This window comes from Triturus cristatus, chromosome 7 (assembly GCF_964204655.1).
Source record: "Triturus cristatus chromosome 7, aTriCri1.1, whole genome shotgun sequence".
Classification (NCBI taxonomy): Eukaryota; Metazoa; Chordata; class Amphibia; order Caudata; family Salamandridae; genus Triturus; species Triturus cristatus.
Window position 1 is genome coordinate 1,027,328,966 of NC_140590.1, and position 27,695 is coordinate 1,027,356,660.

Genomic DNA, 27,695 nt, shown 5'->3' on the forward strand with positions numbered 1-27,695 from the left:
GCGACTTGAAACCTTTAGTTCAATTACAGGAGGAATTTGGGTTATCCAGTATTGGGGTATCTTTCATAGATTCACATGCCTGAATCATTCCCCGTCGCCGAGGCGGGAGTCTCGATAGATAAAAAAGTAGTGCCAAAAAATAATTAGTAGTAGTAGTAGTAGTAGGCTCAAAGAAAAAAGGCCCTAAGGCCTATATCTTAGAAGCCTATCTACTTCGTTATGTAAAATAACCCAAGAATTGGTAACAACCAATCAGACATCAGCACCCTTCTAGAACCCTCTCAGCAGAGCCAGCTCTCCTCAGATTTTCACCGCACGTCGTGTGGAAGGGAGTCTCCCTGAGTGCCTACTCAGTTTCTTCTTTTCTTCAGTAATGTCTGACAAAAAAGCTTTGTTTAGACCCTGCAGGACCTGTGATAAGAAGAGGGTCCATGTAGACGACCAGCATGAGGAGTTTATTTACTGTCTTCATCCTAAGCATGTTGCTAAGGACTGTAGAATTTGCCGGACTTTCCCTCCTAAGACCTTAAGGGACAGAGAGGCAAGAGTATTGTTATGGTTGAAATCTTCCTCGGCTGAGGAGGATGACAGGGCCTCGACATCTAGCAAGATGATATTGATATTGATAGTTCTTCCAGTGAAGGGGGAAAACATCATAAGGCCTCTCATGTAACTTCTGACCATTCACAGAAGTCACAAGACTCTGACAGATCCAAGAAGTCTTCAACTACTTAAACTGTGAGTAAATCTCAGGTTAAGACTTTGTCAGTGGGATCTTCATATACAATCTCTGTGACTTCTTCTGCTCCTCTGTCGACGGCTACAGTCTCCACTACTTCGATATCGTCACCTATCATGTCTCCTAAGACGTCTAAGACTCCGTCGACAATTGCGTCGACGTCGAGCTTTAAGGAAGTTCTGTTAACGACATCGTCGACGAGATCATCGACGACGAAGACCCCGTCGACGACGAAGACCACGTCGACGACGATGAAGATCCCGTCAACGACGAAGACCCCGTCGACGACGAAGACCCCGTCGACGACGACGACCCCGTCGTCGACGAAGACCCCGTCGACGACGACCCCGTCGACGGCGAAGACCCCGTCGACGGCGAAGACCCCGTCGACGACGAAGACCCCGTCGACGGCGAAGACCCCGTCGACGACGAAGACCCCGTCGACGGCGAAGACCCCGTCGACGGCGACTATTCCGTCGACGACGACTATTCCGTCGACGGCGAAGACCTCGTCGACTACGGCCATCCCGTCGACGATGACGATCCCGTCGACGATGACGATCCCGTCGACGCCTCAGAAGGCAGCAAATCCGTCGACGAGAGGTTTCCTTAAAGGGATTCCACCAACTACTCACGTTACGCCTATTGCGTACACGCATATTCAGTTAAAAACTTTTCATAAACAGGATTACAGTAATATTTCTCCTTTGCTGCCTTCGCATATCTTGGACTCTTATGCGGAAGGAGATGATTTTGAAGAGGAGGATGATGAGGGTCCTTTTGGAATAGCTAGGCACCCCTCGGAGTTACATATAAAGTGTCAAGAGGTGGATGAGGAAGAAGACTATCATGAGCATGCCTACCAGGAAGGCCTTGCTACACCAGTTTACAGGCATCCCTCAAGGGATTGGGAACGTAGAGAGACGAGTCATCTCCCGCCTACACTGATTCAAGATCTTCAGGCCATGCTGGCTGATTACCGCCAACGCTTTCCTCCACAACAACCTCTTCCTAATTTACAACCGACGGAAGAGTCACATACGGACATTCCAAATTCACCGCTTCACACTGCTAGTTCGGGGACACAATCGCACCATGATACCATTTCCTCGGATGAGTAAGATATCGTTGAAGGTGAAGTACCGGATAAAGACACCACTCTGGATCCTTGGGATGATTACATTATTCCCATGCCTTCTCCACCCATTCCGCAGCCATCGGATTCCCCTCCAGAGGATATAGGTGGCTTTCACAATTTAATGCAACGTGCCGCAGTCAGGTTTCAACTACCAGTCACTGTGGAGCATACAGATTGTTTCCTCCATGATTTTAAAGAGGAACAAAGAAAAATTACCAGAGCAATTCCCATCATCGATTTTATTTGGAATGAGGGGTTAAAGATTATGAAGACACCTGCTTCCGTACCTGCGGTCCTCCCTCGTATTGATAAGAAATATCGTGCTCCTCCAGAAACGCCCTCTTGTCTAATCGGTCATCCCCGACCAGATTCCGTTATATCGCAGGCTGCTCAACAAAAGTCCGAAAATCCGGCTATGCCGATATCAACGCCGCCGGATAGGGAAGGGCGAAGATTGGATCTGATCGGTAAGAAGTTCTCTACTATGGCGGCAACTTCTATCAAAGCTGCAAAGTCCTTGGCCATACTTGGTCGCTATGACCGTCAGATGTGGTCAGAATTCTCGGAATTTATAGACCTCATTCCTGAAGATCGTCAACAAGAGGCAAGGAAGATACTTCTAGAGGGAGAACGAGCCGCATCAGAGATCATAGACTGTGCTCTGGATATTGCAAATACCAACTTTAGGCAACTTGCAGGGGCTGCAGTCCTTAGGCGTCAAGGATGGCTTAAGGCTACATCTAATAGGCCAGAGGTTCAAGCCAAAATCATTGATATGGCTTATGATGGAGAATCCTTGTTTGGGAAACATATAGACGAGGCCCTCCTAGCGATCAAGTCTGATACGGACACAGCTAAGTCACTAGCTGCTCTTCAATACAAACGGGGATCTTTCCGTGGTGCAAGAGGACGAGGCTTTGTATCAAGGGGAAATTATCAAAGTCAGCAAAACAGACAATATCAATCTCAATATAGACAGCCTTATGGACGATCATCATACAGGCAATCTTCCTCGAATAGTTTCTCTCGTCAGGGAGGAAGAAGGCGATCGAACAATCAGGGTCGCGACGCCAACAAGAAGCAATGATTTACGCTGGACGCCAGTCATCCCTCCTTCCCTCCCAGTGGGAGCAAAGATAACAACTTTTGCACACAATTGGGAGGAAATCACCTCGGATCATTGGGTCATCGACCTAGTCAGAAACGGTCACACCCTGGAGTTCCTAAAACAACCTCCTACTGCCCCGCCCAGGGGTCCCCCTCCCCCTCGTCTTCATTTATTGTTCAAAGATGCTTTAATAATGCTCCGCAAGAACGCAATAGAGAAGGTTCCTTCGCCCCAGAAGGGAACCGGGTTCTATTCTCGATTTTTCCTCATAAAGAAAAAGTCAGGGGAGTGGTGCCCGATTCTGGATCTCCGCAAGCTCAACAAATTTCTAAAGAAGCAGAGTTTTCGGATGGTTAAACTGGCCGAAGTTTTGAGCTGCCTGAACAAAGGGGATTTTATGGCTTCTCTGGACCTGGAGGACGCGTACTTCCACATTCCTATCCTTCCCAAGCATCGCAAGTACCTGCGATTTGTAGTGGCTGGCGTCCACTATCAGTTCAAAGTCCTTCCGTTTGGACTGAAATCTGCTCCAAGAATTTTTACAAAGTGTCTCGCACCAGTAGCAGCGACTCTAAGGTCACAGGGAATACAAGTATTCCCGTACCTGGACGACTGGCTGCTCAAAGGCCCTTCGAAGCAGACTACCGTAGAGGCAGTTTCAGAATGCCTAAGTCTATTCTCAAGCTTAGGCCTCACTCTCAACAAAAGCAAATCACAACTGCTCCCTTGTCAAAGGATTCAGTTTCTGGGAGCAATGCTGGACACCAGACAATGCAAGGCATTCTTGTCAGAGGAACGTCAGCTTCGTTTACAAAAGCTAGCACTTTCAATCTCAAGAAGAAAGTCAGTTTCTGTCCGGAGGTTTGCGTCTCTTCTGGGGATGTGTTCATCAACAATAAATCTTGTACCTTTAGCACGGCTCCGAATGAGACCTCTGCAGGAACAGTTACATTTACAATGGAAGCAGGCCGTGTGATCGTTCAACGACTCCATCACAATAACGCCTCAAATGATGGTCCCTCTGCATTGGTGGTCGCAGATGGAAAACCTGGCTCCGGGCCTTCCTTTTCTAACGTCTCCTCCAGAATTCGTGGTAACAACAGACGCCTCCATGGAGGGGTGGGGAGGACATCTCCAAGATTTGCAAATTCAGGGACGATGGTCCCAGGAATACCGCCAACAGCATATCAACAGACTGGAGCTTCGCGCCATTTTTCTCACTCTGCAAGCGTTCCTCCCAAGGATTGCAGGGGCCTCAGTGCTGGTCTGGACGGACAACATGACCAGCATGTATTACGTCAACAAACAGGGAGGAACGAGGTCACTGTCCCTTTCGCAGGAAGCTCAGGAACTATGGGAATGGCTTACAACACACAAGATAACCTTACGAGCGGAGCACGTCAGGGGCCTTCACAACACGTTGGCCGACAACCTAAGCAGATCTCTGGCAGGCTGTCACGAATGGGAGATAGAGCAGAAGCAGCTAGACGAAATTTTTCAATCATGGGGCAAGCCAGCACTGGATTTGTTTGCTACAAAGGAAAACAAGAAATGCCACTATTACGCAAGCAGATTCCCTCAACAGGGATCAAGAGGAAATGCCCTGTCCATGAGATGGTCAGGGCTTTGTGCGTACGCTTTTCCCCCGATACCACTAATTGCGAAAGTGATCCGCAAAGTGAAGATGGAACATTGCCGCCTCATCCTGATTGCACCCCGTTGGCCAAGGCAATACTGGTTCCAGGAGCTCCTTCTTCTAGCTCACAGCTCCATTTGTCTAATACCAACAATGACGATGTTGACAAGGGAAAGGGGTCAAATACTCCATCCAGATCCACAGTCGCTGCACTTGCACGCATGGCTCCTGATTTCCTAGAATATAAAGATCTAACCATCACGCGCGCAAAGTACTTTGAAAACTTATCGTTTAAAGTGGAAACGATTTTGTCATTGGTGCGAGGGCAAGGATGTCCATCCTTTACAAGCTCCAGTAGAACAAATCCTTCCTTATTTGTTATCCCTAGCCAAATCTGGGCTTGCTTTCTCATCAATTAAAGTTCATCTTGCGGCTCTATCAAGATTCAGGAAGAGTACTTCTAAGCCTTCGCTCTGTTCCTCTTCATTAATAAAACAATTTATGAAGGGACTATTCCGTGTTTTTCCACCAATTCGTGCACCTCCCCCAGAGTGGGAGTTGAACACAGTTCTAGCTCAATTAATGAAAAGACCGTTTGAACCTATGCACAAGGCTGAGCTAAAATTTTTAACATGGAAGGTGGCTATTCTTTTGGCTCTTACATCGGCTCGAAGAGTCAGTGAGATTCAAGCGTTCACCATCTCAGAGCCTTTTTTGCAGTTCTCTAAAGACTTTGTTACTCTCAGGACAAATCCACGATTCATCCCTAAAGTTCCGACTCAGTTCCACTTAAATGAGCCAGTGAAGCTAAAAGTTTTCTTCCCAAATCCAGCCACTCTTTCTGAGCGAGCGTTACATTCACTGGATGTAAAACGTTGTCTGAAATTTTACTTGCAAAGGACTAAGGACATCAGGCGGTCTAATCAATTGCTCATAGCTTATGGTCAAGCTACACTTGGGTCTGCTGTGACTAAAGCGACTATTGCCAGATGGTTGGCTTCTACAATCCATTTTTGTCATGATAAAGCCAATAAACCGTTACAAAGGAAGGCCAAGGCGCATTCTACTAGAACTATGGCAGCATCTACTGCATTGTTCGCAGGAGTATCCTTGGAGAATATTTGTCGTGCTGCAACGTGGAGGAATGTTCACATATTCACGAAGCACTACTGTCTGCAATCTACTCTGCAGGAAGATACAGCGGTAGGACAAGCCGTACTTCAACATCTTCTAAACTAAGGTCAGATATATGTTTGCTTTTATGAATGACTTCCTGAGTGGTGTGTATTTATGCCTTTTCAATTTGCTGTTTATAATTGATATATTTTAAAGCTACATTGTCTTTTCTTGGTGTAAGATACATGTTTGGATTTTAACAGAGGACATTTTATGCATTCTACTATCAAATTGCGGGCGTAATTGGGAGTGTATCAGCAATAGTCTCCCACCATCCGCAAACGACTGTATGCTTGGCATACTGCTTGCTACTCTGATTCAGGCATGTGAATCTATGAAAGATACCCCAATACTGGATAAGAAAACAAGTTACTTACCTGTAACTACAGTTATCCAGTATTGGTATCTTTCATAGATTCACATGCACCCACCCTCCTCCCCGCAGAGTCAGTTCTCTATGTTTGGGATATAAGCTTCCCACTCGTGCTAGGAAAATCTGAGGAGAGCTGGCTCTGCTGAGAGGGTTCTAGAAGGGTGCTGATGTCTGATTGGTTGTTACCAATTCTTGGGTTATTTTACATAACGAAGTAGATAGGCTTCTAAGATATAGGCCTTAGGGCCTTTTTTCTTTGGGCCTACTACTACTACTACTACTAATTATTTTTTGGCACTACTTTTTTATCTACCGAGACTCCCGCCTCGGCGACGGGGAATGATTCAGGCATGTGAATCTATGAAAGATACCAATACTGGATAACTGTAGTTACAGGTAAGTAACTTGTTTTCATTTACACGTGCAGCAGGCCTGGCAGTACCCGCAGCTGTAACACTGTCTGGGGCGATGTCTTGGTCCTCGCCCTTGGGCCATCCAATCCTTTCCGATAGTGAACTATCTGTCAGTTTGGGGCCGGCACTAGGGAGTGATGGCGGTACTCTATGGCACCCTTACAAAACACTTATTCTCACAACCCTTTTCATGAGTAGAACTGAGCCCCTACGAAGCTGCAGAGGGCCATCCTCCTGCCTCATTCGAGGTGTTGGAGATGTCTGGGCGCACGCTGTGACCGCCCCTACATTCTTTGCGATTGCCCTTCTATTCAACCCTTCTGGTCCTATAACAGGGGCACCCTAGTAGGGTCCATGCCTTTACGCCTTCCCCTCACCCCCTCATTATCCTTCTGCACGATATCAGAGACTACCCGGACATCACTCACCCACAACGCTCCTCCTACACACAGCGCTATCCATAGCCAAGCTTTGCATCCTTTGGCAATGAGGTCGCCCACTCCCCCCCCTTGCAAGAGGACTGGATGGGGGCGATGATTCAAACAGCGTCCACAAACGTGTTATTTACGACACACAGGATCAGGTAGAGGTGTTTGCACAGACATGAGCTCCCTTTCTTCGGGAGGCCCCACACTAATGTCCTCTCCAGATGTCATTGGCCACCTGTCCAGATTGCAGCAGATGCCCATCAGTTCAGCCTCCTCCCCCCACTTCCTCATTCCTTGCATAAACTCCCAGTCACCCCCACACATCCCCCTTAGCCTCCCCTCCTTCCCCCTTCCTCCTTTCCTCCCTAATCGACGCCTTGTCCCCCTTCAACCCTTCCCCCAGGGGGAATGACAGAGGCACCCTATCTGATGCCTATTGTACTGGGCTAGTGCCAAACATCAAGCTGTTCGATTTGCTGTGCTGTTTATGTGGATGATATGTCTCTCTACATTGTTACACTCCCCCCTTCTCTCCCCTCCCTCCCTTTCCCGACACCTGCCATCTCCCCCCCAGGTCCCCCTCCCCCATTGATGTATAGACTATGTTGTAATTTCCATTTTGTATCATACTGTGCGTTCATCGCAATACTGTGTTTTTGGTATCCCATAAAAAATGATGACACAAAAACAAATTTAATTTGCACAAGAGATCACTCCTTAGCAAACATACTGGAGTCGAATCACACACCACGAACTGATGGTGATCCTGAAAGGTTCCAATTTTCACCGGTACCTCTTCCATCAAAGGGTTTGTCATTCTTTTGTTAGAGACTCCTACAATTTGGCTCGATTTTCCCGAGAGGGGCAGGTTTGGGACTACTGCAGATCTCACAGTAGAACGGGTAGCTCCATTATCAATCAAGAATGTAATGGGATGACCATCTACGTCTGCTTCTACGAATGGTTCACTCTGGTCTATCTCACAACACAGTGATCTATTTCAATAATTCACAACACAATGATCTATTGCAATCATAAAGAACAGAGTAAAAGAGACAGTGTTAGGACACCAACCTGCGACGTACTATTTTGGAACGTGGCAGGTTTGCGCACTAAATTCACTAATCCCTTATGACTAGATTTTGTAGAGGATTTTACTATACTATGCCTGCAAGAAACCTGGCTGGAGAACACCTTGCATATTAACGGTTATAAAACATTCAACTCTCCAGTGATAGTATCAGCACACAGGAGGAATAAGGGTGGCTTGTGCACATATGTGTCCAATTGAATAAAAAGAAATTGAGTAAAAAAGATCGAACTTATGATATCAGACTTCTAGTATCAGATTGTGATGTGTTATGTGAATAAAAAGCATTATATTGCCCTGTTGAATTTTTATAACAATATCCCTAAAGCTCAGACTGTGGGGGTCCTCAAAAATATACAGAAGGAAATGGATGAAGATGTGTGTGTGTTATCTGGGGAGGGGATTTTACTTCTGTATTGTGCTCGCATACTAAGGGAGGTATATGTGTAATAACGTCTGATGTTGGAGCTGATTTCGACCACTTCCTCCATACAACATTCGGGGGTCATCTAAGTACAATCATGTTTTCATTCGATCTCGGATTTACTAATGAATTATGTTCTCCTAAGGGCCCCTTAAGGTGTACTTTCAATGGTAGAGGGTTGCTTTCAATTATTGATTATATTTTGATATCACACAGACATTCAAGTAGGTTGAATAACTTTGTGACTCATACCAATGCAATGAGTGATCATTTCCCTATAAGCATTACATTTGACTTTCCATGCAACGTGTTAAACAAAAAGGGTACATCAGAACACATTGTACAGAGTATCGCCCTGAATAAAAATAATAGATACTCATTGCGCTGGCCTTAAGTGGAACCAACTGAATTCACAAAGACACTTCTAACCAAATGTAAATCAGATTTTTCAGTTTGTCTCGATGAGACTGCTTCTCATGTGGAAGTCCTGAATTCTATGTCAGGACGGGAGGCTCAGATTATGCCTTCTTCCTTTGCTTTTTTTTTACAGCAGCACATTTTAAAAAAAACGATAACCAACTACATTTTCCATGAACAGTAGGGAAGTAAAAGTCTCAAAACAGGAGTTCTACCACGCTGTCCGCACGCCAGCAACCCAGCATAGTCCTTTCACACTGTTTCCTCTTCCTTCGCTGCTCAGCAGCAAGATAAGTCGATTTCATTTCTTTCTCCTGTTTGGCGGGTTAAGAAAGGCTTTTGTAGATGGTGTTTTGCTACGCTTGATTGTATTTCTGTTTCCGCAGATTCCACTACAGCTCGCGGGACGCATTTGGCATACCTCACGTGACTTGGTTTCCCCACAGAAGTGCGGTGTGATTCTCCCACCGCCAGGGGGCGTAGTGCACTCTCTATGGGGAGCGCGAGTCAGGCACTGGCATCAGAGTGCTGACACGCGCTGCCCTTCTGAGAGCTCAGCCTTGCCTCCTGCCACCCAGTTTGCGCCCTAGTGGGACTGTATTTTCCCTGTTTTTGCTGTGAACGCCTTTGTGAGGGTCTGTACCTTTTTCTTAAATACCCTACGGGGTCGTAATTGCACAGTTGGCAGCCGGATCCTCAAGTGGAGGCGACGGGTGGGTATCTTCAGGAGTGGCAGCAGGAGCAGGGCTATGCCTTTCCTCCTTTTGCTATGATCACACGGGTGTCCGCTCTACTCCGCGCCAACAGGCGGAAATTGTGCTGATCACACCCTTATGGAGGTCTCAAGTCTGGTTTCCAGCTCTACTGGAAATTCTTGGGATTCTCCAATTCGACTCCCCCACTTTCCTCACATTCTCCTCAATCCCGATCTCATTCCCCATCAGCTGGTAGTAGAGGGGATGTGGAGGATGATGGCCTGGTGGATCTCTGGCATCGCTGGTCGCTCACAGGCCATTCGGGACATGCTGAGAAGTTGCTTGCAAAGACATGGGCGGACAGCACGACCAAGAGATACTGATCAGCATGGAACAGAAGGCGTTGTTGGTGTGTGCGACGGAGTGTCGATCCCGTGGGGGCCTATGTAGTCCCCATCCTTAATTTCCTGGCGGGTTTAGCGGAAGATGGCTTGGCTTACCGTTCAGTTAATACTTTCCGCTCAACGATTTCAGCGAGTCATATCCCTGTTCAGGGTTCCCCGTTCTATTTCAAACCGGTGCTAGAAGTGGCACGGTTGGTGGTTGACAAGCTTTGAACTGGCATAATCTGAGCTACCGGTCCTGACATAGAATGAAAATTTGCCTAGCTGTGGTGCTCGTAAGTTTCAATTATATTAAAGACACGGAGGCAAGGATTATCCCACCCAATGACCTCTGAAGACTTGGGCACTCCCCGTTCTGGTGTAAGTAATCCGCTCATGGGTCTTTTGAAGCTGTGTTGCTTCCTTATGTGATGACCATGGCCATGTTTCTGGTATTTTTGTTGTTCTGCAATTTAATTGGTTCTGGTACGGTTCTTTGACACTGCCTGTTCTTTCAGGAAACGAAGGATCCAAACCAGAGACGTGAAATCCGCCAAGAAATGGTTCGCGCGAAGAAAGAGGAAGAGGAAACAGCGTGAAAGAACTATGCTGGGTTGCGGGAGTGTGGACAGCGTGAAAGGACTTCTGTTTTGAGACTTTTATTTCCCTACTGTTCATGGGAAATGTAGTTTGTTATTGTTTTATAAAAAATGTGCTGCTGTAAAAATAAAGCGAAGGAAGAAGTCATAATCCTCTCCTCCGTGTTCTTAATAGAATTGAAACTTACCAGCACCACAGCTAGGCACATTTTCATTCCTTTAGGTTAATTACTTTAGAGGTCAAGAGAGGCCTACTTGTGGAAAACAAAAAATCCCATAATAATAAGCAGGGATGGTTTGATTCTAAATGTACCAAATCCCACTCAGACCTGAAAAATGTTTTACATAAACCTGTCAGAAACCCGACGGAAAATAAGATGGCCAGAAGGGCATATAGATGTGCCCTTAAAGTACGCAGGGACGCCCGGAGAGGGTAATCTTGGCGGGCACTGCATGAAGCCTCTATACTTAGAGACAATACACGTTTCTGGAAGGCAGTTAATGCACCTTTTTGTAGCCCCTAGAGATTTACCATCAATAGAGCTAACTATTGGCGATGACTATTTTTCATTTATGTATAATGATAAAGACCAGGTGGTATCACCGTCCGTGTCCAGACAACCACCGGAGTTAGAATTATCCAATCTCTGCCAAATAGATGTCCACTTAACATTGGACGAAGTTATTTGTGCTATTAACGCAAGTGCGAGTGGTAAAGCTCTAGGTCCGGACGGAGTCATATTTACCCCTTTGGGGTCCACTACTAATCTTAGTATTGACAGCATGTTGTTATCATGGTTTCATTCCATCTTGGTCAGAACTGATCCTTGTCCCAATCTTTAAGAAGGAAGACCGCAACAATCCTATATGTTACCGACCAATTTTTCTATTAGGCTCTCTTGTTAAAGTGGCTGGTCGTATTTTATTGAATAGATTGCAGATATGGGCTGAAGATGCTGGTGTGATTACTGAATTACAATATGGCTTCCGACAGGGCTTAGGTACAATCGAACAGGGACTAAATTTAAACATCATCCTGTTCAAATATACCCGGGCCAAGCACGGGAAGATATATCTGGACTAAGTAGATCTTAGTTCCGGGTTCAACTGTGTCAGACATAATAAACTCTGGAGTATCTTAGAGGAAATGGGTGTGGAAATTCCACTCATAAATTTCATAAGGGAGCTATATCGAGTCCTCCATGCCATGGTCCGCTATGGAAACATGGGAGAGTGTACTGCTAAGTGTCCCATAAGGAAAGGGTTAAGACAAGGATGTGTTCTGGTCCCCTTCCTTTTTACTTTGTATATAAACGGTCTAGATCAAGTTTTAGTTAGCCAGTGTCAGGATCTGCCATACATTGATAAGCGCCCAATCCCAGCCTTACTGTATGCCGATGATGCTGTTTTAATGTCACGTACACAACTCGGACTACAAAGAGTAATGTCCAGTTTTTCAACATTTATGCACAACCTGGGCCTTCAAGTAAACACTTCAAAAACTTTCATTATGAAATGCGGAAGAAATAGTGCAAAATGGCGAGACATTTTTATCAATAATAACAAGGTTGAGTTTATTAACAGATTTTCTTATGTGGGCATCCTTTTTGATCAAAGGGGGACTTGGTCTCATGTTGTTTTAGCAAGAAAAGTATTATTTTCTAAAGCCACGGCCTCACCAACTAACTTTGCTAGAAAACTGAGCAAAAGGCCGGTTGTGGAATTAATGCAAATCTATAAAGCTAAGTGTGTTACAACTGCTATGTATGGTGCAGGCATTTGGGGCTATGCTGATTCTCAGCCCCTTCAATTAATTGAGAATGCCTTTTTTAGGTATCTACTAGCAGTTCCGAGTAGTACTGCCACACTATTTGCCATGCAGAGCTAGGGATGTCATTCATATCAGATCTAATTAAGATACAACCAATTTTATTACGGCATAAGATATGGTCAACAACTTATACTAGTTTTAACTGAGATATTTTAAATGATTGTCTAAAGCTTAAAAGTGTATTTTGTATTCCTTGGATAAACTATGTCAAAATCTTTATGTTAGACATTGGGCAGCCCGAATATTTTGATAATCCGGACAGCATTATTACAATCCCAAGAAAAACCGTGAAAACCAACTGTCTAACGCTCTTGGAGACAATCAGATTCTCAAATGAAATCACAAAGCCCACGGTCAAGAAAAATCAGATGTTATTAATATGTCACGGTATTCAGCCATATCTTGAAAATGTAACCGGGGGTTATGATAGGATGATGTTAGCCCATTTTCGTCTGGGGAATTTTCACAGACTAATAATCTTTCCAGTCATGAATGACTGGTCTAGAATTTTGGGCCCATGCCCATGTGATGATATGTCCTCCCATTCTGATGGATACATCTGCCAGTGGATTCCTCACCTTGTGAATATCCCCTGCGCCAGCAACATTCGGAAACTTTTGTAGCAGTCCACTCCAATGAGGTCGAAGACGACGTCACTAAGACACGGCTCCGCTCGCGACTCCGCTGACGTCACCGGCTCCATAAGAAGATCTCGTCGGCGTGATGACGTCAGTTCCCTTTTTTCCGCGCCGTCGACGCCAACGGATTTCGGAAAACGCTGTTGGTAGCTTCATTGTTACTTTGTGTTTCTCTGGGTTTTCTCTGTTTCTCTTTCAAGAAAGATGTCGACAAGGAAGTGGGGCTTCAAGTCTTGTCGTGAGTGCGACAAACACATGTCGATCACGGATCCACATGACGACTGTGTGTGGTGCTTGTCATCTGACCACGATGTGGATGGTTGTTCTTGCTGTCGCAAGATGAGCTCGAAGGCTCTCAAAGAAAGGGAGGCGAAGCTCTTCATCGCAAGGATGAAAAAGGAGAAGAGAGGAAGAAGGAAGTCGAGGTCACGGTCGAGATCGAGGTCGGCGTCGAAGTCGACTTCGGGACATGCTTCACGATCCAAGAAGCACAAGAAGAAGAGGAGGCACTCTTCTCGACACCACTCGGACAAGAGTTTGGCGTCGAAGTCGCCAACTCGACGCCGAAAGGACTCGGTGTCTCCTTCACCCGTGCTGGATTCGCCTCCTGGTCCTTTTTCTCCAGTGGCTTCACCGGCTCCGGCTTCTTCTCCGGCTCCATCTCCGATGCCGGTTCCATCTCCGGCTCCGGATTTATCTCCGGCCCCGGTTGAGGATCTTCAAGTCCCGGGTGAGCCTGCGACGCCGCTTATTCCACCGTCGGCGCCGGTTGGCCCGACTCCGGTTATGCCTGACCAGTACCCTGCGTTCCCTGGACCAGGTCAGGACCCCTCGAATTATTTAAATGCTATGTACGGGGTGTTCGCGAGAGCCATGTACACCACTGGTGCACCTGCGGGTCCGATGGGTCCAATGGCATTTAATTTGGGGGTGCCGCAAGTCTATCCGCAGGCCCCTTTCATGCCGTTTTCTCCAGCGACGCCGTCTTGGCATCTACCGGCGCCGAGGACGTCGACGCCGCTTCCATCTTCACCGGTGCCGGCTCGACCTCGTTCGACGCCGGCTGGTCCTGCGGATCCACGTTCGACGCCGGCGCCGTCGGATTCGAACACGGCGCCGCCGACGCCGCTTGTACAGATTCGGTCCAGAAGGGAGGCTCAGAGAGTGGTTGATGAGCGGAGGTACCTTCTGGAGGAAGCAGAAGAAGGAGAGCTGGTGGAGTCTGATGAACTGTTTGAGGAGCTTAAGGAAGCTAGTGGACTGGATTTGTCTCCTGAGTGGGAGATTACTCCACCTTCCGATGAACCCTCCAAGGATGTGGCTCCATATCATGCAGTCATCAGGAAAGCTGCGGAACTGCTCGATCTCCAGTTGCCAACTACGGAGTTCAAATCAAACATTTTGACTGAAGTGTTACATTCTCCTACTGCAGTTTCGGAACCGTTGTTGCCTTTTAATGAGGCCATTATTGACCCTGTGTTGGAGGTGTGGCGTAAGCCTTTTTCTGCTCCTGCAGTCTCTAAGACGGTTGCTAGGAGGTATAGGGCAGCTCCAGGGGACCCTGAGTTCTTAACATCGCATCCATCGCCTGAGAGCCTGGTGATTCAGGCGGCTTGTTCAGGGAAATCCAAGGGTGCTTTTCCTCAAGTTCCGAGGGATAGAGAGGCTAAACGGCTGGACCAGTCGGCCAAAAAGGTCTTTTCATCGGCCAGCATGGCTCTAAAGTCAACAAATGCCACTTGCCTTTTGGGACGCTATGTACACGCGCTCATGGATTCTGCTAAGAAGCTGGCGCCAAAACTATCTGAGGAGGATAGGGTTGGTTTTAATGAAATCTTGACTGATGCCCAGGCAGCAGCACGCCAGGTGATCCAAGGTGGGCTGGACACGGCGGATTCAATGGCAAGGGTCATGGGATCTTCTGTTGCCACCAGGAGGAGTGCGTGCTGAAGTATTCGGAGTTTTCCCAGGATGTACAATCGACTCTGTTGGACTTGCCATTTGATGGATCTGGTTTGTTTGGCAAAAAGGCAGATGCTCCTCTTGAACGTTTTAAGGAGAGCAAGGCAACGGCTAAGTCTCTGGGCCTTCAGTCCCAGTTAAGGGGGTCTTTTAAAAGGTACAGAGGGTTCGGAAGGGCATCCTTTTGCTCCTACAGGCAGACCCAGCAGCAGCAGCAAGGCTCTTCGTCTAGAGGATACAGAGGTAGAATCAGGGGTCGCACACATGGCTGTCAGCTCTTCTCCTCTTCCTCTTCCTCTTCCTCTTCCTCTTCAGCCCCTCCCACCACCGCAAAGCAGCCCTAGATCCGCCATTCTGGATCATGTTGGTCCTGTGGGGGTCCGGCTTACCCATTTTCTACAAGATTGGGAATCTGTAACTACAGATCTTTGGGTTCTAGATCTTGTAGAAAATGGGTACGCCCTTCCCTTTCGGGAATTCCCTCCAAATTACCCTCCTTGTCAAGGGGTTTGCTTGGAGAACCACCGTCTTCTCCTACAGGAGGAAGTCCTGAAGTTACTACTGAAAGGTGCGATAGAGGTGGTTCCAGAGCAGGAGAGGGGTCAGGGATGCTACTCCCGGTATTTCCTGATTCCGAAAAAGGACGGCAGATTGCGTCCGATATTGGACCTCAGGATCTTGAATCTTTATCTGAAGCAAGAGAAGTTCAAGATGCTCACCCTTGCGCAGGTTCTTCAAGCGCTGAATCAGGAGGACTGGATGGTGTCGATCGACTTGCAGGATGCTTATTTCCACATCCCCATCCTGAAGTCGCACAGGAAGTATCTCCGGTTTACGGTAGGGTTGCAACATTATCAGTTTGCGGTCCTTCCGTTTGGTCTTACTGCTGCACGCCGGGTCTTCACGAAGGTGATGGCAGTGGTGGCAGCCCATCTCAGAAGGTCGGGGATTTCCGTTTTCCCCTACCTGGCCGACTGGCTGATCAAAGCGGAGTCGCCAGAGAAGGTGCTACATCATCTGCAGGATACAACTCAGCTGTTGTTCAAATTGGGTTTTTCGATAAACGTGCCCAAATCTCACCTGGTGCCCTCTCAGCGCAACCTGTTCATAGGTGCGGTACTGGACACTACTGTGTGTCGAGCATTCCCTCCGCCTCAAAGGATTCTCGACATACAGGAAATTATTCCTTTATTTTGCAATAGAGCGGTCATTCCAGTCCTGAAGGTCCTTCGCCTGCTTGGTCTGTTTGCTTCCTGCATTCTGTTGGTCAACCATGCACGCTGGCACATGAGGGCGCTCCAGTGGTGCCTCCGCAGGCAGTGGTATCAGCACAAAGGAGATCTCAGGGAGTCTGTTAGGATCTCCGGAGCAGCTGCAGCGGATCTGTCTTGGTGGAGCGTGGAGGGCAATCTGTCCCAAGGAAAGCCCTTCCATCTACCTCCATCGGTGGCCACAGTGATAACGGACGCATCCACTTTAGGGTGGGGGTGCGCATCTGGGGGATCTGGAGATCAAGGGTCTTTGGTCTCCAGAGGAAAGGTTGCTTCACATCAACCTTCTAGAATTGCGGGCGGTTCGTTTAGCACTCAAGGCCTTCCTCCCTTCACTTCGCGGTCAGTCTGTTCAAGTCCTGACGGACAACACTACCGCGATGTGGTATGTCAACAAGCAGGGAGGGGTGGGGTCTCTTTGTCTCTGCAGAGAGGCCCTGCGTCTATGGTCCTGGGCTCAGGACCATCAGAATTGTCTGATGGCAAATCATCTGGCCGGGGTGCTGAACGTGCATGCGGACAGTCTCAGTCGGCAGTTCTCCGCCGACCACGAGTGGAGGCTCAATCCGGAGGTGGTTCGTCACGTCTTTCGGATGTAGGGGACTCCTCGGGTGGACCTGTTCGCCACCCGCGAGAATGCTCACTGCCCGTCATTCTGCAGTCTCCAGTATCCGATGAAGGGAGCGTTGGGTGACGCGTTTCAGTTGAGTTGGGGCTCACGACTCCTTTACGCGTTTCCTCCCATACCCTTGATTCCTCGGGTTCTGAGGAAGATTCGCCAAGACCGGGCCCAAGTTATATTGATCGCCCCGGATTGGCCAAGAAGGGTGTGGTATTCAGATCTTCTCCACCTCTCCTCTTGCCCTCCGCTCCGTCTCCCTCTCAGGGCAGACCTCCTCTCACAATCGGAGGTTCAGGTTCTACACCCCCACCTCCAGAGCTTACACCTTCATGCCTCGAGATTGAACGGGGCAACCTGAACTCTTTTTCTCGCCCATCTGATGTGGTAGATGTAATTTTGTCTGCCAGACGTCATTCCACCAAATCAATCTATTCCTATAGGTGGTCTAAATTTGTTCTCTGGTGTGGGGAGAAGTCAATTGATCCTTTGAAGGCTCGTTTATCTGACATTCTGCAGTTTGCCCTTTCTCTTGCTCAGCAAGGCGTTGCAGTGGACTTATCGGCTTTGTCGGCTTTCCTTTGCTTGCCGGATCAGCCGTCATTATTCAAATCACCTACTGTTCTTCGTTTTCTTAAGGGCCTCACAAACAGGTTTCCTCCTACTCCCTTTATTGTGCCTCAATGGGACTTAAACCTTGTCTTGACTTATCTTATGGGTTCTCCCTTCGAGCCCTTACACAAGTGTTCCTTGAGACTGTTGTCTTTTAAGACAGTTTTTCTCATTGCAATCACCTCGGCAAGGACGGTAAGTGAGCTTCAAACTCTAAGTTCAAAACCCCCGTTTTTGACCATTCATGCTGAAAGGGCGGTACTCAGGACCAGGGCTGCATTTCTGCCTAAGGTGGTAACTCCCTTTCATCTGGGGCAGTCCATTACCCTTCCTTCCTTCTATCCTCCCCTCACCCTTCCATGGAGGAGGAGAGACTTCACCGCTTGGACCCCAAGAGGGCGGTGAGCTTCTATCTGGACAGGACTAAAGACTTCAGAGTTGATGACCAGCTCTTCGTGGGCTTTGCTGGCTGCAGGAAAGGTCGAGCGGTGCACAAGCACACTCTTTCCAGATGGATTGTCTTGTGCATCAAGATATGCTACTCTTTGGCTGGTAAGGAACCTCCAGAGGATCTAAGGGCTCATTCCACTAGAGCAAAGTCTTCCACTTCTGCTTTGTCTAGGGGTGTTCCTGTGGAGGACATTTGTAGGGCGGCAACTTGGGCCTCCCTTCACACCTTCGCAAAACATTATTGCTTAGACACCGAGGTGAGGAGGGACGGACACTTTGCTCGTTCTGTCCTTCAGGACTTTCTGGTATAGAAGGGTGGACACCCTCCTCCTGGAGTGGGACTGCTGTGGGAATCTATTCACAAGGTGAGGAATCCACTGGCAGATGTATCCATCAGAAGAACAAGTTACTTACCTTTGGTAACGCTTTTTCTGGTGGATACAGTATCTGCCTGTGGATTCCTCACTGACCCACCCGCCTCCCCGTTGTCCACCCTTGTATACCTTAAGTATATGATGGTGTTTCAAAATGTATTTGTTACTATCAGAGGCAGTGTGTTATTTCTTTTGCCCTTCTGTTTATTCTCCACACTGTGTGTGTTGCTTGTATATTATGTACTGTGTATACTGTGTATATATTGCTGTCAGTCCGTCCGTGTGCCTCGAAGAAACGGAAAAAAGGGCGGAACTGACGTCATCATGCCGACAAGGTCTTCTTATGGAGCCGGTGACGTCAGCGGAGTCGCGAGCGGAGCCGTGTCTTTGTGACGTCGTCTTCGACCTCATCGGCGTGGACTGCTACAAAAGTTTCCGAATGTTGCTGGCGCAGGGGATATTTACAAGGTGAGGAATCCACAGGCAGATACTGTATCCACCAGAAAAAGCGTTACCAAAGGTAAGTAACTTGTTCATCTACAGTGCACATTCTTTTATTCTGTAAATTCTACACTGTCCCAAGAAAAAGATGGATTGTACCCATTCTAAAGACATTAGGTTCGAGACAATGCCGCCCAGCATTTTTAATGTTGCAACTTTTACAGTATGAAATGTTTACTAGCCCTTTAGCTATGTACTTGAAATGTGTGATTAGATATAGGAAAACAATGTGGACTATGAAGCTGGCCTTTTAATGTATGGTATTCATATTTTTTTAATAATTTTATATTATGCTGATCTATTATTCTTAATAATATGTGATATAATGTGCTTTTATGATTTACACTTTTAAATCGAATAAAGCTTGTTTTGAATTTAATTGACGTATGGTCCACTCTGGTCTATATCTAAGACTGCGCCAAGTTTACCATCTTCCTCCCCACTTAGGCATCGTCATAACGATGGGCCCTGATCAAATCCATCCGGCGCTTCTATTAATTGCATCTGATGATAGGTTTGATTGCCCTGCGAGATTCTCTGAGGCTGGGGTACTTGCACTAACTGTTTCTGATTTCCTCCCGCATTAAAATATCTCTGCCTAGTCACTGTCGGCAACTGATATACCCCAGTTGTCACCTGCACGAGTTCTCCTTCCTGCACCTGATTCGCAGGATTTAGATGGCACTTGCTCTTCCAGTGCTTGATCTTATGACAAAAATGATAAGCAGTGGTCTTTTTCAGGTTCGCAACATGTATCCCTGTCCAGTCGGTCCTGCAACTAATGTAACATGGGACACCTCCTGGAACATTCCCTTGACTGCAAACCGCTGTTCACCTTGTTGCCTGCACCTGCACTCCCTTTGGTGCATTTCGCATTTGAACCAGTATCAACTTCTTTATTCTCCAGTGCCATGGAATCCACCTCATCACTGCCATACCTGGCGTACCATAGAATGTAATCCATTGACTTATTTTGCCAGCAGATTAAGTGCTGCTGGATCATGAGGCTGATTTACATCCTCAGTCCTGTCACAAATTTTGATACAAATTGTCTCATATCCTTAGGGTCGAGTGTGTCCAACCGTCTGTACTGCTTAAAGACTTGCAATAGCCTTTCGTAATAAGCATGCACTGACTCTTTAGGTTCCTGGGCCGTTCGATCTATCTTAATCCAATCAATGTCTTGAGGGGACTATTTTGGAATGCAGCCATGTGATCACCTGATCGTACTTTTTCATAACCAAAGGTGAAGGACCGTGAGTTACTGAATCTCTCTCTGGCTCAGCAGTAGGCCACCAATAGCTATTTTACAAGCAGACCACAGATCACTCCGAACCACATTTTCAAACATGGTATTTAAGTCAATCCACAACACCTTCAAAATCTTTACAAAGCGACCAACTTGCTTGTACCACTCAGCAGGTTTCTCCCTTAGCCTGGGGAAATCACTTGTAAATGCAGCTAGGTCTACTCTACTCCAATGGACATGAACATACCCTCTACTAGGCCCCTCCCATAATGAATATGCCTCGACTCCTTGTGCCCCCCCTTTCTGGAGATGGTGTTTCCCCTGTCACCTTTCTCACCCTCTTCTTCTTCGATCATCTTTCCTCCCACTTATCCAGCATACCCCAAGCCCTTATTCCTACGTCCAGCTCTGGGATATGCATCTTCAATCCCGGCACTCTCTTTTTCTCCACATCTTGGTCACTGTAGTTAAGCCGATGATTTCCGCGTAACATTTTCGTTCGAGACAAGTCTACTCCATACCTCTGAGCTAACTCCGATAACTTCTTGTGTGCTTGTCTTGCCTTGCGTGTGACATCCTTTGCTAAAAACAACAGGTCATCTGGCTCATAGTTCTCTATCGTCTCCAAAGGTAAATTCCCACTGATGATCTGATTTGCAGCGGCTCCTTGACTTGTACTTGCTTCTGAGGCCGCACCCATTGGTCCTCTCACTGTTGTTTCCCACATCTGTAGGTCTGAACTAGTGCTTGCCATAGGTATAGACCGTAAAGTACTGGAACCAAGGCGTACTCCCGAAGGATCAGCAGTTGCTGCTAAAGTGGTACTATATTCCCTAGGCACTAAAGATGGACAATTCCCACTCCTGCTCCCTGTAATTCCCAATCCAGTCCTTTCAACCTGTACGGCCTGACTCTGACAAAGGCTTGCCACTGAGCTTGGGTCATACACAGGAACAACAGGACCAATGGTAACCGGAACTGTAATAGCTTCTGGCAACTGTGAAGCAGCGTTAACTCTGTTCTGTTCTATGCCTCCTAAGGTGGCCACTCCTGTACCCCCTACTCCTTTGGATATCCTTACCACTACTGCATTTCAGGCCTACAAAATTCAGCTAACATAAGGACGTATTATAGGTACTTTACAAAATTGCAAAGAAAATAAGGCACTTTCAGTTGAAGCATTTACCTACATATAAATGACATGATTTATATAAACACATTTATTATGTGAATAATTGTCAGTTTCACAACATGTGTTCTTCATGTTAATGCTTTCTGCTAGTTACATTCACCTTGTATGTTAATTCGACATGTTATCTTTTCAACAGCCTGAGCACATCACATCTCAAATTAATACATTTCAAATTCCAACACCTTACATTAATACAACAAAAGATTATATGCGGGTGCACTCTACACGTATGATTATAATGCACCCCTATATTTGAAAAGCGATTTCCGCCACATCAGAACCAAGTATTGAAAAGCCAAGTCTAGACCTGTTAGCAAAAAAAACAAATAAGAAATGCCAGTTCTACTTAAGGAGGTAGGAGAAAGGATCATGGGGGACTGCATTAATGATTGCATGGTCAGGGACATAAGCATATGTTTTTTCATCTCTCTTGCTTATTGCAAGAGTCATTGCGAAACTCAAAATGAAACCATGCTGGATGATCTTAATCATGCCAATATAACCCAGACAATATTGGTTCACATTATCACCTTCAACTAGCAGAAATATCTCCTATGCTGTGTGGGGCACACCCAAATTCCCTTAGCAGCCCTGTCTCCTGAATTTTATGGCTTCTCACATGTACACATTCCTGCTGACTGTAAAGACAGGGTGTACACAGCAATTTGAAGAGATTCTGAGTTTGGGGTTCAACCAAGGGTCTGCATCCATTCTCAGTCCAGCCTCATCAGCTTTTGCCATGTCTGATCTGATGCATTCAAACTTAGACACTGATCAGTCCAGGTGCTCCTCACAAAGTTCTCCACTCGCCTGAACACCCTTCCTTGTGGTCTCATTGAATAGTGAAATAATTAAAAAAATTACTCTCCAGAGACTTGCCCCCAACAAAGAAGCCTCCAATAAAATGGGAACTTGCCATGAAAAATCTAGCCATGGTAGCTGCGGTGTTTCCCAGCTCGACAAGAAATATAAGGCATATGAAAATACTCAGGTTTGTCTCATTGGTCACCAAATGTAGATTCAATGGTGATGCATATGGGCCCCACTCTGTGTACTTTTCCACCCAATATAGACAGCAGAAGGCTCAACAACATTTTTTAACTGTTTTCGGCAATATCTGTGAGGGCGACCAACACAGTGGCAATTCTTACACAATATGACATTTAGATGTGGTTAGATATTAGAAAATATGTTGACTACCTAGTTACTGGATGATAGAAAGGCTGAAGCAAAGGCAATACTCATTGAGGGGTGGGGTAAACATAGACTTTGCAACTACTGGATCCAGGCAGTTGCCTGGTTCAGCTGTCTTTCACTGTCAAGGTTGGCTGCATTCCACCTCTAATTCAAGGTTCAGCGTAATCTAGACATGCCATACAATGGAGAATCCTTCTTTGAATGACATATAGCTGAATCTTTCCAATCTATTAAATCTGACACGTACAGAGCAAGATTTCTAGGTGTCCTTCAGCAAAGTCGACTTCAGCACCAGTGAAGGGGATAATTTTCTTTTAGAGGAGGTTAACAACCATATACCTACCTGTCATCTCAGCAGCCATACTAAAAGGGTTATATGCAAAAGTACAGGATGCCACCAGCATCCTGTCACAAACAGGCACCCCAAAGAAAACATGGAAATCTGTAAAAGAGAAAATGAGGCTCCAAGGTGAGAGTAACACCACGGAGGCAGAGGTCACGAGAAATCCAGAAATACCTGGACCAATATAACATCGGATTGCTAGGTATTGGACCTAATACCATTTGACAACACGCTGGAATTAATCCAGAAATCACCACCTACTCCACCACCCAAAGGACCCCATCAACATCTATGTCTGTAACAAGATGAGATTCTAACCATGTTACAGAAAGCGTGATAGAACAAGTCCCCTAGTCCCAGCAAAACCTAGGTTTTTATGCTTGCTTTTTTTCATAAAAAAATAACGAGTGGAGCCCGATTCTAAATCTACGGAATTTAAACACGTTTCTCTAAAAGCATACATTTCGAATGGTGACTTTGCAAGAAGTCCTCCAACTACTACTGAAAGGGGATTACATGACAAATGTAGATTCATACATCAATTTATCGCAGTCATTGGAGATATCAGAGATTCGAAGTCGCTGGTCGACATTATCAATTTAAAGTCCTTCCATTTGTCCTCACATCAGCCCTGAGAATATTCGTGACGTTCATGGCTCTGGATGCGGCACTTCTAAGAAAGCAAGGCCGTCACATTTTCCCGTGTTTAGACGATTGGCTAGTCATAGGAAATTCCCCTAATACCACAAAAGCATCTACCATAGACTCTCTGCCGCTCTTTGACAGATTGGGCCTTATTCTAAACAAAGACAAATCGTCTTTAATCTCTCGCAGAAAGGTCCTGTATTTATGAGAATTTCTAGACATGACTGTGCACAAGGCCTTTTTATCTAAGGAGATAGAAGTGTGTCTAACCATGTTGGCTAAACAATTACAAAAGGAAAGATCAGTCATCGTGCAACTCTTCAAGTATTCTTTTTAGAAATTATGTTGTCTTGCATCCCTTTGATCCCACATTGCTGCCTTCACATGAGACCTTTTTAAGAAGAGCTTGACGAACAGTAGCTACAAAGAGAGGGATCACTCCACGACCTCATAAAGGTGATAAACCAGATGACAGAAGCCTTACCTTGGTGGACACAACAAAAGAATACCATTGTCCGATTGTCTTCTCTATGAGAATGATCACTTCGTTATGATGACAAATGTCTCCTTAGAGGGTTGGGGTGCACCCTTCTAACAACTATCAGTGACAAGTTGTAGCCCAATGAAGCACAGCTGAGTATCAATGTCCTTGAAATGAGCCCACATTTGTTTCTCTCAAGAATAAAGAACTCCTGGAAATGCAAAATATATGCAACTGGGCCTTGTGAAATCATATCTCATATAGAGACAGACCTTGTACCATGCATTACCTATTCCTGGGCCAACAACCTCAGCAGAACACCAAAAGAGTGTCACAAATGGTAGTTGAAGCTAATGCAACTGAATCATACCCTCAGCGGCAAAGCAGATCTGGATTTATTTGCAACCAGTCTGAGCTAGAAATGCTGATCTTATGCCATAGCCACATACTTCTCAGATCACGGAGAATGAATTTTTAATCAAGTTGGTAAGAAATTATACATAAACGTTTCCACTGCTTCCCCTAATTCCGAGTACCTCGACAAAGATGAGAAGCGAACTGTGTCTCCTTATTCTATTTGTCCCAGGGTGGGCAACACAGTACTGGTTCACAGAGTTACTTCTCACTTAGCAGCCCCATACTCTGCTGAAGCTGCCATTGAATCTAATATTACGATTCTACAGCCAGTTCCTGCATCCAGGCCCATGCTCACTGAGCTGGTCGGCTTGGCTCCTAAATTCAACGAACTGTACCTCCTAGATTTTTGAAGGACTGAAAAGATATAGTATCAAAGGTTAGAGCAATCTCAACAAATAGAAATAATGGAGCAAAACAATAATAATATTCTGTCCTTGGTGTGTCAACCATAGTTTGCACCCAATGTCATCTTCTCAACATGTTTATTCAAAGCCCATTTTGTTGCTATTTTAAGCTTTAGAAGAATATTGAACCTGCCAACGCTTTTCTCTAATAGACTGTTTAAGGATTCCTTTTAGGTCTCTTCAGAGTCTTTTCTCCAAGAAGACCTCCTCCTAACCCGTGGGAATTAAACACATTTTTATTCCAGTTGATCAGGAGTCTTTTTGAACCATTTGACGAGGCAGAAGTAAAATTGCTTTCCTGAAAGATGGCGCTTCTGTAAGCTCTAACCTTCGCTTGGAGGGTTATTGAAATTCCAGCCTGTATGATCCAAGAACCCACTTTCCATTTGAGGGGTGAAAGACTCATTCTTCGTACGAATCCACATTTTATTTCTAAAGTGCCATTTGGCTTCCTTTTGAATGATTCTATGAAACAAGGTATGCAGTTCCTAAGTTAAAGGACAATTAGAAAGATTGTTCGGTATAACTTTATCTACCCAAAGATAGGAACCAGAGTCTCCTCTTTTTGGAACAAGGGCCCTCACACACCCAGTTGGGTGTCATGCTTCATCATAGGGCTTGCTCCTTGTCGGGCCAGTGCTGCAATGCCCAATGGGTACCCTAAAATGGGCTCTTTATCGGAGATCTTTTTGTTCTTAAGCAGTCAATGCGAAGTGCAAGTGTAGGACCTTAAAGTGTAGATGAGTGTAAGGGTTTGTGAGTAGTGTGAAGAAAAATTTAAAAAGAAGACTAGGTGGTACTTGAAATAATTTTTTATCTGTGAGTCCACCTGTCAGATTAAAAACAGACTTAGCCTACCGCCGACATTATGTTCTGGTGGTTGCTAATGTATAGCGGTCACCATGTTTCTTGCTGTGTTAGTCACAGAAGTGATCTATTAGCAATTCGTCAGGACCGAAAATCAAAATTCTATTTACACAGTGGTTGGCATCCCAGTTAGTATGAGGGGTCCACCAAGCACTATAACAGCTTAAATGTGAAGTACCTTTTGTTGTACCGACCTGGAGAGATTAATAATGCCAATTATCAATAACATCTGAAATAGCATGCGGTAGAAGTCTTACCATGCTTTTAGTAGCAGAGTGCGTAATGGACGCAGTGAAAAGGCAGGAAAGAGTGACAGGTAAGTGACACATCTAAAGGCATAAGCAGGCGGGACAACTCGACAAACACCATTCTTAAAAAACAATTCAAGACTCACCCACAGTGGGTGGGTAACAGAATACATCAAATGCTGGCAGAGGGAACGCTAAATTATAGTGTCCTAATGTTGGAAAAAGGAAGAATAAGCAAACATAATACCAGTTAGGAATGGTAAATAGATACTGATAAAGGGAAGGAAAAAACAGCCACTAGTTTGCCAAGATCACCGTGGCATAGAGCCCGGTCATCTGCTGATGCCTGGTTACACAAGAATTACTCACAATTATCCAGTATTGGATCTTTCATAGATTCACATGCTTGAATCATCCCCACCGTTGAGGTGGGAGTCTCACGATACATTTTTGGTGCCACGCCAGGAACCAATGGTACAGCTACCTGTTGCATTGGTGCAAGATTTGACAGCTATTTTGCATGACTATCATACCTGTTTTCCAACAGCAGCGGGATCAGGCTTCTATACCTGTGTAGCAAGACCAAGTCCCACCGGATGATGATGTAGAAGAAGGTGTAATACAAAAAAGCTCCACCTGTTATTGATGACTGGAAAGACTACTTAATTCGTACGCCTTCTCCTCCAGCTCCTCAGGCTATTGACTCTCCACCTGTGAATATTGGTGGCTTCCATGCTTTGATGGAAAGAGCTACAAATCATTTTCATTTACCGATGCCTGTGAAACAGTCTGACTGTTTTTGTATGATTTTAAAGACCAGTCCAGGAAATCTGTACGTGCAATTCCCATTATTGATCACATTTGGGAGGAAGGGATCAAAATTATGAAAGCGCTATATTCAGTTCCAGCAGTCCTTCCCAGAATCGATAAAAAATATAAGGCCCCTGATGATGCACCAGCTTGCTTAGTGAGACAGCCGAGGCCAGATTCCCTGATTGCTCAATCTGCGCAACGAAGATCACAAAACTCTTCAGTACCTATTACTCCTCCTCCTGAAAAAGACGGAAGGCGCTTGGACAATATTGGGGAAAGGTTTACCACCATTGCAGGTGTGTCAGTGCGTGCTGCCAATTCCCTAGCAATTCTAGGAAGATATGACGCCAGCTGTGGTTGGATGTGGCATCATATCTTGAATATTTACCAGACAATACAAAACAAGAGGCATGAGAAATTCTTCTTGAAGGTGAAAAGTCAGCCTCTGAGATTATTGATATATCCATGGCCTTGGTTCTCTCGCTTTTAGACAATTAGCTGGAGCAGCAGTTCTCCAGGGCTGGTTGAAATCTACCACTTTCCGTCCTGAGGTGCAGTGCAAGATTTTAGACATCGGGGTGTGGTAAGGTATCGTTTGTGGTTAGACCTAAGAGATCTTTTCTGCTGGTAGGGGCGAAATCTCTTCCTCAGGTAGTTAGGCTCCCTTCCTTGAAATGCCCGAAAAGCAAACTTAAGGGCCTTGCATTCTATGCTCTTTGCCACAGGTAGCCAAGGCAACTGTCTCAGGTAAGGGGGAAAACGTTTGCGAAGAGGGACCTTGCAGACCAGTCTGGCAGCTGAATTCTGCACTATCTGAAGCCTACGGATCAGTCCAATTGGCAGACCCATGTAGAGAATGTTAGCATATTCAAGATAGGATGTGATTAGGGCATGGACGACCGTTTTGCGTGCTGACTCAGGCAAGATATCTATACATTTTCTAATGAGTTTTACCTTGCCAA

General features: G+C 45.9%; 1 protein-coding gene across 2 annotated transcripts in view; it reads left to right on the forward strand.

The window, feature by feature from the left end:
* Window positions 1–27,695, forward strand: part of LOC146811051 (uncharacterized) — a 252,120-nt gene that overhangs the window by 214,873 nt on the left and 9,552 nt on the right. The window contains exon 4 of one of the 2 annotated variants that reach the window (XM_085614486.1): window positions 10,539–10,751. The exons of the other annotated variant lie outside the window; for it this stretch is intronic. Coding sequence (XP_085470612.1) covers window positions 10,539–10,619 — 81 coding nt within the window. The 3' untranslated portion in view covers window positions 10,620–10,751. Of the gene's footprint in view, window positions 1–10,538; window positions 10,752–27,695 lie in introns of those variants that run through there. 2 annotated transcript variants of the gene reach the window in all.